General features: G+C 39.4%; 1 protein-coding gene across 1 annotated transcript; it reads left to right on the forward strand.

Moving 5' to 3' along the window:
- The first annotated feature begins 10,386 nt into the window (after nucleotides 1-10,386).
- Nucleotides 10,387-11,487, forward strand: LOC138890152 (uncharacterized). The gene is made up of 2 exons (XM_070173515.1): nucleotides 10,387-10,765; nucleotides 10,979-11,487. The coding sequence occupies exons 1-2, from the start codon at nucleotides 10,387-10,389 to the stop codon at nucleotides 11,485-11,487; spliced, it is 888 nt and encodes a 295-aa protein (XP_070029616.1).
- Nucleotides 11,488-12,052: the final 565 nt, after the last annotated feature.

The following is a 12,052-nucleotide window of genomic DNA, read 5'->3' on the forward strand; positions in this document are numbered from 1 at the left end:
CGACTTTTTGCAGGTTTTCTGAACCCTTAAAACTTTTCTTGCAACCAAATCATTGCATCTTTTTCCTTCTTGATAAATATTCTCAAATCAGTGCATATTTTCTGTAAACTTACTGCTTTCCTGATAATTTGACAAATATTTTTCAAATCAATCTGAATTCATTTCTTTATACTTATCTGATAAACCTTTTAAATCTGTCTGTAATTCAGTTCTTTTGTTAAAACTCGGCAACTCTTTTTCTTAAACAAGTATGTTTTCTGAAACTCGTTTTAAACCATTTTCTCTATATTAAGTCTGCAATGTTTTCTGAAACTTATCTTATTCTGCAACTCCTTTACAATCAGTAGTTTTGTCCCACACTTAAGGTAAAGTTGACTAATTAAAGTGGCTCAGTATTTGACAACTGAATTTGAGCGAGCCTAATGCGGTTTCCTGTGTAAAAGTATGAGTTGAACCAGTCCGCTTATCGCTTTAATTTTAAAGACCAAACCAGTACATGCAAGACATACTAAACTCCATGGCTTATTTGATTTAAGGAGGTTTACCTTAGCCTTACCTGCTTATTTGCTTTCCCTCTACTTGTATTATGTGTTTTTGATTGACACCCTAGTATTTTTGTCCTTTGAAAACTCTCAAAAGGCCCCAAATATCTTTCCCTATAGGATTAGTAGTCTTAAATGCCTCCGGGACTGATAGGATTGGGATGGGTACTAGCATTCAATAAGTAACGAAACTTTCCGCGCTTTAATACCTTAACGGGGTAGGAAGGGTAGAATATGGATATGATGACCAGTGCGCTAATATCACGTGTGACCCCACTTCTGAGGAGAGATTGCTGGATATTGCATTTATGTGATCCATATTATTTGTAAACCTAGGACCCCCTCTCCCCTTTACTTGTTAATTCTTTTTAAGTTTTCTTTTAAACTTTCTAAGCTCCTTCTACTTCTTTTATTTTTCAACTCTTAAACTTGTTTGCGAAACTATGTGAAAACCCTTTTCTATTTGTCTTATTAGAGTCACAATTGTAGCATGGCCGGAAACTACACTAGTGGATCTTGAGGGGTGCCTAACACCTTCCCCTCGAGATAATTTCGAGCCCTTACCCAACCTCTTGTTCTTTATCTTAGTTATTTTCTTAAAAGTGTCCTAATGCACTATAATCATTAGGTGGCGACTCTTCAACTTCTAAACCCAATTCTCGAAAGGGAATAGAGTTGTCCTACCAATGTCGTATACCCGATTTTGACCCGTATAGAAAAAGGGGGCATCGACAGCATCCTTCTTCAACATCTTAAAGACTGGCTCATAGATAACTGTAGACTGTGCTATGAATCGGCTGATGTAGTTAAGCCTTCCCATGAAACTTATCACATACTTCTTGTTCTTTAGTGGTGGTAGTTCTTGAATGGCTTTGACTTTCAATGCATCCAGTTCTATTCCTCGGCGGCTCACAATAAACCCAAGTAAGTTCCCAGCAGGAACCCCAAATGCGCACTTTGCGGGGTTTAGTTGCAGGTTGTACTCCGTAGTCTATTAAAGAACTTCCTCAGACCTTCCATGTGGTCGGTGGCCTTCTTGGACTTGATAATAACATCATCTACATATACCTCTATCTCTTTGTATATCATATCATGGAAAATGGTAGTCATGGCCCTCATGCAGGTGGCCCCTGCATTCTTTAGGCCGAATGACATCATCTTGTAACAGTACATTCCCCATGGCGTAATGAAAGCCGTTTTCTTAGCATATTCCTAATCCATGCAGATCTGATGATAACCAACAAAGTAATCTACGAATGACTATAGCTCATGCTTGGCGCAATTGTCAATCAAGATGTGTATATTTGGGAAAGGGAAGTCATCTTTCGGACTGGCCCGATTGTGATCCCGGAAGTCGACACAGGCTCTAACCTTCCCATCCTTCTTCGGCACTGACACAATGTTGGCTAACCATGTCGGGTATTCAACTACCCTGAGAACCTTAGCTTTGATCTGCTTGTTGACTTCTTCTTTGATTTTCAAACTCATATTAGGCTTGAACTTTCTGAGCTTTTGATTTACCGGTGGACACGTTGGATCGGTTGGTAGTTTGTGAGCCACAATAGACGTACTCACACCAGTCATGTCATCATATGACCAGGCGAATATGTTCTCATACTCCTTTAGAAATTTCATGTATTCCTTCTTTTCTGATGGCAATAGGTGGATGCTGATTCGTGTTTCCTTGATTTTTTCTGCATCTCCCAGGTTGACAATTTTGGTCTCATCCAGGTTGGACTTAGGTCTGTTCTCAAAATTCTCAACTTCTTTGACAATCTCGTCAGGTATGTCATCTTTCTCTGAATCAATGTCCGTTTGTTGCGTTGTCTCATTGCAAGTCACAGCCATTGGTTCATCATGATAAGTAATAGTAATGTTGTATTGGTAAAGCAAGGAGAAAAAATGATAGCAATAAATATTAATTCATAAGAAAAACCGAAAATGCTTTTGATAAACTGGATACTGTTTTGAACATCGAAGATCTTATTGCGGGAATTGAAAAATACGAAAAGAAAATCATTTAGTAAAAACAGTGAATAATGCTTGTCTTAGCTTTGCTACGCCAAGGCACGTCGGGCTTTGGATATCCTGATGGTCCAATTATTGAGATGTGCCCCTCTGCTCATAGCATGAATGGAAGGGATTTCCTCCCTATCGTCCTCGAGAACAATACAATAGTCCATATCATTGTCCTCCAGAAACAAGTTCTTTACTGCTGCAAGTGCTTCTTCTTCATCTAACCCATAATTAATGTCGGCCTGTTAGAAGGTCTGCTCTAGATGTGGTATTGGCTGCTCTAGTGGATAGTAAGGACCACGCCATAGTGGCGACCAGTTACTGAATTCTTCCCAGGTGTATTCATATCCCAAACCGAAGGTAGTGCCATTTTTCTTGAGTTTTATGGGTTTAGAGATTCCTTGGAGGTTCTTACCGAGCCCTTTCACAGGTTTGTACCCACTCCAATTTAGTATACTCTCGATTTTGCTATCCCACCATTTGTCTTTGTCAATAGCATTGACCCGTTCGATGTGGTGGTAAGTTTCTCCACCTAGTTTCCTTCTTCCCTCGATCGCCGGAATGGTCTGGCGACTGTATATAGGGTTGCTACCGTCGCCGTGAATGATCACTTCTTGGTGATTCCATTCGGATTTTACTGCCTGATACAGCATTGATGCTACGGCCCCAGCAGCATGAATCCATGGCCATCCCAGTAGCAAGTTGTAAGATGCTGGTACATCTATCACCTGGAAATCGACCTCGAACCAGGTTGGTCCCATTTGCAAGCAGAGAATAATCTCACCAATGGTGGGCCTATGAGAACCATCAAAGGCTTTCACATTGATTGCTCCATATTTTATCTTATGCCTTTCTTTACCCAGCTTCTTGAGTGTTACCAGCGGACAAACGCTGAGACTGGAACCTCCATCGATCAGGATTCTGGTGATGAAATAATCTTCGCATTGCGCAGTGATGTGCAATGCCTTGTTGTGCCCTAGTCCTTCAGGTGGCATCTCGTCCTCATGAAAGGTGATCTTATGGCTTTCCAGCACTTGTCCTACCATGTTAGCCATTTCCCCGCCGGTGATGTTACTTGGGACGTATGCCTCGCTTAGCACCTTTAACAGAGCATTCTTGTGTGCCTCAGAATTTTGCAGCAAAGAGAGAATGGAGATTTTTGCTGGCATCTTGTTTAATTGGTCGATGACCGAATATTCTTTGTGTTGGCCCAAGAATAGGTGAAGTTTTGAAGAATGACAAAAAGAACTCAGTCATGGACCAGATTTATCTTGTGAAGCACAGTCATGATCAACCTATACATGTGAGATGCACGTGAAGGAGATAAGTCCTACTAATCAAGCAGCAATATCTCCTGATCTGATCGAAAAGGATGCATATTAGATAAGGGGAGAAAGTCTCCTTATATCAAGAGAACACAATCTAGGATGAAGATAGTGTTAGAGTTTGAGATAATCATGAACTCTTTTGATAGGAGAGCAGAATTGAGTTCTAATCAAACTATGATTACTAACCTATTAAATGTTAGTGTTGTTCTCTTTTACAGGTAATGCACATACGTAGAAGTTAACCAAATTGAGAGCAAATGAACAAGGCGATTTTGCAAGCAATTTATGTGGGATTTGAGTGTGCACTCCTGAAGCTACTTGAACGAGATAGAAGAACCAGTTCCATTGTGTTTATCTTTTATTCTAGTTCAATTGTAGTAGGTGGTTTAAAGCTGTACCTTTCAGCTTTCATAGAAGCAATTGTATTAGGTACCTAGAATGTTCAAGTTATAGCTAACTTGAAGTTGTCACAACAGTTGAGGCTGTGTGCCACAACGAGATTAGAGTTAATCCTTAGGTTTACAAAGAGTTTTTGTAAATGCTGTTTTGGCTCAGTAATTTTAGTGGAAGTTTGGGAAAATCCTACTGAGTAGTAGGTCGTGGTTTTCTCACCTTTTGAGCTAGGTGTTTTCCACGTAAAAATCTCTATGTTCTTTATTTTATGTATTTATTATTCCGCAAACAGTAGTAGTTGGAACACCTAGAAGAACCAGGTTCTTCTATAGAGTAGTTAAGGGAAAATTGGGTACCACACAAATCATCCCCGCCCCTCCTCTTGTGTGGTATCGACTCTTAAAACATCAATTGGTATCAGAGCAGGTTATCCTTGAAGAGGCTAACACCTTAGGAAAAGATCAAAATGAGTGCACCACCTGGGATCTGGGAAGGGCAATCCACTGCTAGGCCTCCAGTCTTTAATGGTTAGTACTATTCTTGGTGGAAGAACATAATAAGAGATCACATCATAGGAGAAAACTATGAAGTCTAGAACATAGTCACAGATGGTCCTCTAGAAACTACAAAGAAGAATGCTGAAGAAGAGGATGTTCCAAAGACAAGAGCTGACTGCACTGCTGAAGATTTGAAGAAATGAGAGAAGAATGCTAAGGCCAAGAAATGGCTTGTGTGTGGACTGGGTCCAGACGAGTACATTAGGATTCAAAGTTGTACTACTGCTCATGAAGGAACTCCTCAAGTAAAGAGATCAAGAGGAACACTGCTATATTCTCAATATGAGAATTTCAGTATGAAGGAAGGAGAATCTATCTAGGAGATGTACACAAGGTTTACAACACTAACAAATGAACTTAAATCTCTTGGGAGAATTATCCTTGAAGAAGACAAGGTTGAGAAAATCTTAACATGGGTTTTACTAGTGACTTGGGAAAGCAAAATCAATGCTATTCAGGAATCAAAGAATATTGCTACCCTTAAGCTGGATGAACTAATTGTAAACCTCACTGCCTATGAACTGAGAAGGAAAACCATGAAAATGGATGCACCCAAGAAGGAAAGAAGTCTGGGTCTCAGAATAGCTGAAGATTCAGATCTAGAGGATGATGAAATGACTATGATCAGAAGAGATTTCAAAAAGTACCTGATGAGAGGAAAGGATTCTCCAAGAGGTAAAACATTCAACAAACCAAGGGTTCCTAAGAAATAGACCAACGAGGGTTGCTACAAATATGGTAAGACTGACCACATGATCAAAAACTATCCTCAATGGGAAATTGAGTGAAAGAAGGAAAGGGTGGAATGAAGAAACAGGAAGAAGGAACAAGTTCAACCAAAAGGAACAAAGGATAAACAAAGGCTATGGTTGCTGCTTGGGAAGAAACATCTGATGAGGACTCAGAAGATGAAACTGGAGATGAACAAGAACTTATGGCCATCGGAGAATCAGATGATGAACAAGAGGTAAGTATCCTTCATCTCAAAGACAAGATTAAATTCCTGTATAAAGATAAGCTGTCTGAGCTATTGTTAGACTTCATTGATGAGTCTGAGATAATTAACAGTGAGAAGGAAGATCTGTCTTGGGAATGTGCGATCCTAAAAGCCAAGTGCAAAAATCTTGAGTCTAGGGCTAATGAGAGTGATAGTAAAAATGCTGAGTTGAAGAACCAGGTTCTTGAGCTTGACACCAGTGTCCTAGAACTTAGGTCTGAGACCTTAAAATTGAAACTAGGAACAGGTAAGAAGAAAACTGACCGCACACATCTCACCCTAGAAGAAAACTTAGGAAAAATGAAGGATGGGTTGTATAGGAAGGATGAGCAGATAAAAGTCTTAAAAGAAGATCTAGGGAAGGTAAAACATGAATTAGACAGAACTTGCTAATGGAACATGGCTTCTGATGCACTTTCCTGGCTAAAAGAACATCACAGTAGTAACAAAAGAGGACTTGGTTATGGGACTCAAGCACCTAAGTGCGATCCTAAAAGAAAGTACCTCAATTTCCCTGAGAACAAAATTTGCACACACTGTGGCAAGACTGGCCATTACAAAAATGAATGTAATGCAAAAGAAAAGGCCAGTCAAAAGAACAAAGCTTTTGTTCAAGAGAAAAATAGGCTGCCAGGGTGGGCTAAAATGAATCTGATTTATCCCTTTGCCTATAGAAAGGGACCCAAACTAGTTTGGGTTCCTAAGACTAACCCTTGATTTCTTTTTGCAGGTCCAAGTAAAGGGAAGTAGCTAAATATGGTACATGGATAGTGGCTGCTCAAAACATATGACTGGAAGTAAGAACTAATTCCTTTCACTTGAGGACTTAAAGGGAGGTAATGTCTCCTTTGGAAATGGGAAGAAAGGTGAGATTATTACGGTTGGAAAGGTAGGTAAGATAGACTCTCACTCCATTGAGAATGTCTACTTGATAGATGGCTTGAAATACAGCCTGATCAGTATGTCACAATTGTGTGATAGAGGTAACCTTGTAGCATTCACCTCTACTAAATGCTTTGTGATTAACCTTACCACTGATAAGATTGTTTTGCAAGGAAAAAGAATTAACAATATTTAAATTGTAGATTTATCTACACTTTCAGAAAATGAACTCACCTGCCTAAGTGTGTTGGATAATGATCCCTTCCTATGGTATAAAAGACTTGGTCATGCTAATCTGAATTAGCTAAACAAATTAGTCTCTAAGGACTTGGTGATAGGGTTACCTAACATCAAGTTCAAGGAAGTTTGTGAGGCCTGTGTAAGGGGGAAGCAGGTATGATCATCCTTCAAAAGTAAGAAAATGGTAAGCACAACCAAGACGTTAGAACTGGTCCATATGGATCTCTGTGGTCCAATGAGAACCATGAGCAGAGGTGGAAAGAAATATGTAATGGTACTTATTGATGATTATTCTAGATTTACCTGGGGTACTATTTTTAACATCTAAAGATGAAGCATTTGACATGTATGCTGCTTTTGTTAGAAAAACTCAGAAACAACTAGGTAATCAACTTGAATCCATTAGGTATGATCATGGAACTGAATTTGAAAATGCTAAGTTTGTTGAATTCTTTGATGAACATGGTATAGATCATAACTTCTCTGCCCCTAGGACTTCTCAACAAAATGGAGTAGTTGAAAGAAAGAACAAGACTCTCGAAGACATGGCTAGGACTATGCTTCTTTCTAGTAAACTGTCCCACAGCTTCTGGGCAGAGGCTGTAAACACTGCATGTTACATTATCAATAGATACATGACTAGACCTCTTGTAGAGAAGACTCCCTATGAGTTACTTAAAGGGAGAAAAGCAAATATATCCCATCTTAGGGCATTTGGATACAATTGCTTTGTGCACAATAATGGAAAAGACTTCCTAGGTTAGTTTGATCCCAGAAGTGATGAGGGAGTATTCTTGGGATATTTTGCACATAGCAAAGCATATAAAGTGTTCAATAAAAGAACTTTGTGTGTAGAATAAAGTGTGCATGTAATGTTTGATGAAACTAACGTTCTTTCTGAGAGACAAGAACATGAAGATGAAGCCATTTGATTGGTAAAGGATTTGACTGAAGTCTCAGCACAAGTTAAAGTGGCACCAAAAGAAGGAACAGGTGATGGAACATGTCCTTCCATTCAGGGTAACCTGACAGGGGGAATTGATCAAAGAGGAATCGAAACAAATCCCCTAAAAAAACCTGTTCATGACCATGTTCCTCAGCAACAGAACATGGGAGAAACATCTAGTAGACATCAGTTGGTTGTGAAACCTCACAAGTATCAAAGTTCTCATTCTATTGAGAACATAATCACTGATCCAACATCTGGAGTTAAAACTAGATCACAATTAAAGAATCTTTGTGCCTTTGATGCTTTCTTATCTCTTATTGAACCTAAAAATGTTGTCGAGGCTTTGCAGGATGCAGATTGGGTGAATGCAATGCAAGATGAACTCAATCAGTTCGAGAGAAGTCAAGTTTGGCATCTAGTTCCAAGACCCAAGGACAGATCAGTTATCGGTACAAAATGGGTCTTTAGGAAAAAATTTGATGAAGATGGAACATTTACAAGAAACAAGGCAAGACTTGTGGTCCAAGGTTACAGCTAAGAGAAAGGTATAGATTATGATTAGACTTTTGCTCCAGTTGCAAGACTAGAGGCAATAAGACTCCTCATTGCCTTTGTTGCACATATGTTATTCACTCTCCATTAGATGGATGTCGAAAATGCCTTCCTGAATGGCTACCTGAAAGAAAAAGTGTTTATGAAACAACCTCCAAGGTTTGAGAGCAAGGAATGTCCTAAGCATGTGTACAAATTAGACAAGGCTCTCTGTGGACTCAAGCAGGCTCCTCGAGCATGGTATGAACGACTGTCCAAATTTCTGCTTGAACATGGATACAAAAGAGGTAAAATTAGCAGTACCCTCTTAAGGGAAAAAGGTAAGGATCTCCTTGTGGTACAAATATATGTTGATGACATAATCTTTGGGGCTACCACTGATAAACTAAGTAAGGATTTTTCCAAATTAATGGGGAGTGAGTTTGAAATGAGTATGATGGGTGAGCTTAAGTTTTTCTTAGGCTTACAGATCAAACAAAGACCAAATGCAACCATGATCCATCAGCAGAAGTATGCAAAAGAGGTGATCAAAAAGTTTAAAATGGATGAATCAAAGGAAATAAACACCCCCATTGAAACTGCCACTAAATTAGACTTAAATAAACCTGGTTCATCAGTTGATAAGACATTGTATAGGGGAATGATTGGTTCACTCTTGTATTTTAGTGCTAGCAGACCTGACATAGCTTTTAGTGTAGGGCTTTGTGCTCGCTTTCAGGCCGATCGAAAAGAGTGTCACTTGACTGCTGTCAAGAGGATACTAAGATATTTGAAAGGAACCGCTGATATGTGTCTTTGGTATCCTAAAGGTAGTAATTTCAATCTAGTAGGATATGCTGATGCTGATTATGCAGGTTTCCTTGTGGATAGGAAAAGCACCTCAGGTACGTCTCACTTTCTTGGCTCATGTCTTGTATCCTGGGCCATTAAAAAGAAAAATTCAATGGCCTTATCCACTACTGAGGATGAATATGTTGTTGCTGCTTCTTGTTGTGCTCAACTGTTATGGATCAAACAAAAGATGGTAGATTTTTGGCATTGAATTTGGTTACATTCCTATATTCTGTGATAACACCAGTCCTATAAGTATGACAAAGAACCATGTTCATCATAAGAGGACTAAGCACATAGATGTTAGACACCACTTCTTAAGAGATAACTATGAGAAAGGATTGATCTCCATAGAATTTTGTGCTACTGATAAAAAAATTGCTGACATCTTCACTAAAGCACTGAGTAGAGAAAACTTTGAGAGGAACAGGTTGGAATTAGGGATGATTAAGATCACTAATAGGTCCAACTCACAATGCAATGAAAAAAATGAAAAATGAAAAAAAAATCTTTGGCTAGGAATTCTGAACTTGTATAATTATCTACATTAATTCTTACTCAGCTTCATACTTTAATTAGTATACTCCTATGACATGTGCTTATATGACTCACTGATTTCTTACAATATTTTCTCTATTATGGCATTTGAGGCATGTTCAAGAGACTTCTAAATAAAGAACCTAGTTCATCAGTATGGGTTCATATGAAAGCTAAGGTATGTTTTCGATACTCTACACAATTAGAAAGATTAATAATTCAATCATCATCAGAAGTCTTATACTTGTTAAATTCCTAGAAATTCTACCCGTTAGCATTGAACCATTTCCGTTTTCCTAGACCTCTAAATCAAAAAATTTGCCTAAAATCTTGGGAAAATAAACCGATCATTCAAAATCTGGAATTTCAGGTTTATTAGACCTCTATTTGATCACTACAAAAGGCTGTCGTTACCTATTAAATGTGTATATCTCTTTAAATACACATCATTTCTCCTGCTATCTTCTAAATTTCAAACCGTCAAGAATTTGTTTTCTTCACTTTCACTTGCCCTCTTCTCCAAAACTCTAAATTCCCAAATTCTCTCAAGAAACCAACGATCATGACTAACCCACAAGACAATCTTGGAACTCATACACCACCATTTCCCTCACATTCAACCATACCTCCTCCACCTAGTACATCGCCAAAACCTAGACTGCGTAGGGTGAAAATGCTTGCTCAAAAGACTGTAGCATCTGGGGCTCTGAGGAAGAAATTAAATAAAAATTTGAAGGGAAGCCAGGCCCAAATCTCCAGCTCCAGCTCTGATTCTAAATCATATCAATCCGCTACTGAGGGGGAAGGACCTGGGTCTTCTGACTCTGAAAAGACTCAAGAATCTCCATTTAAGGAAATTTCTTCTGAGAATCTAGAATCTAGGTTTACTCAGGTTGGATATGTTAAGGATGTAGAAGTACCAGGGTCACAAAGGAGTGGAGGTAAAAAGAATTCTGAAAAATAAAAAGAGATAGAGGGTGCATGTGGTAATAAGAGGGGAAATGGGAAGGGAGCAATTCTTGCTATCTGTGGGGTTGAACCAGAAAGGGTAGAAGAGAGTGGCATGAAGTCAGGGAGAAGTGGTTCTGGGGAAGCTGCTGAGGGGTAGGTTCATCTAAGCACACAGAAAGATGAACCTGTTTCATCTACTGAAGATACCCTAGCAGACCTACTGGAAAGGGTTGGGGCAAGTTATGACCCAAAGAAATGCAGAACTCCCACAACAAAAGCCCCTAATGTTCCTAAGCCTTCCAAGAAAAGAATGGCTTCCTCCCCAACACCTATTGCCTCTTCACTACCAAGGGGTATAGCCAAAAGAAGCAGGGTGAAACTGAGTGAAGTTGATCTACAAAGGGCTTTAAAAGAGAATAAGAAAAAGAAAATGGATAAAGGAAAAGGAAAGATTGCAGAACCCTCAGAGGCTATTGAGGAAGAGGAGATGGAACTGGTCCATAAAGAAAGGGCTACATCAGTTGAGGTTCCTACCCCCAAACCTAAAAAGCCCAAAACCTCCTCTAAGAAGTCTTCCTCTGTGTCTGAGGCCGGTGAACCTACACTAGCCAAGAAGACAAGATCTGCAGTGAAAACCAAACAATCAAAAATTTCTGAAGATGATGACTGGAGTGGAGAAGAAGAAGAAGAAAATGATTCTGAGAAGGAATAGGATAAGCTTGCCATGTTTGGCAAAAGAAAGATTTTAAAGGGTAGACTTCTGAAAGACCTGGTGGAACCATGAATGATGAGATTAGTGGATGCTTTAGCTGCTCAGGGATGGAAGGACATGGTCCTTCTAATGGATGGTAGGCTATCCAGAAATGAGCTAATTGAATTTATTGCCAATGCTGCGGTTAAGGATGGCATTGTTAGTAGCCTGGGGAAAGGAGTCCAAGTGCAGTTTGATGCAAAGAAACTGGGAGAGATCCTGGACATACCCTCTGAAGGATTTGATGACTATACAAGGCAAAGGTGGCCCTGCCTGGACTCCCTCCCTACTCCACTTGCAATCACAGGAGGTTTTGTGATTCAGAAGAGGTGAATGAAGCCAGGGCTGTGCAGAAAACTGAAATGAGGCCTGAGCACAAGGTCTTGTTTGAATTTGTCAACAAGTGTTTATTGCCCAGATATGAGAGAAGGCACGTTGCTAATTACATGGATCTAGTTCTTATAGAGTGCATGGAGAGATAAAAGCAAATCAACTGGCATTCCTTCATTATTAAGCTGCTAGACAG

This window comes from Nicotiana sylvestris, chromosome 4, assembly GCF_000393655.2.
Source record: "Nicotiana sylvestris chromosome 4, ASM39365v2, whole genome shotgun sequence".
Classification (NCBI taxonomy): domain Eukaryota; kingdom Viridiplantae; phylum Streptophyta; class Magnoliopsida; order Solanales; family Solanaceae; genus Nicotiana; species Nicotiana sylvestris.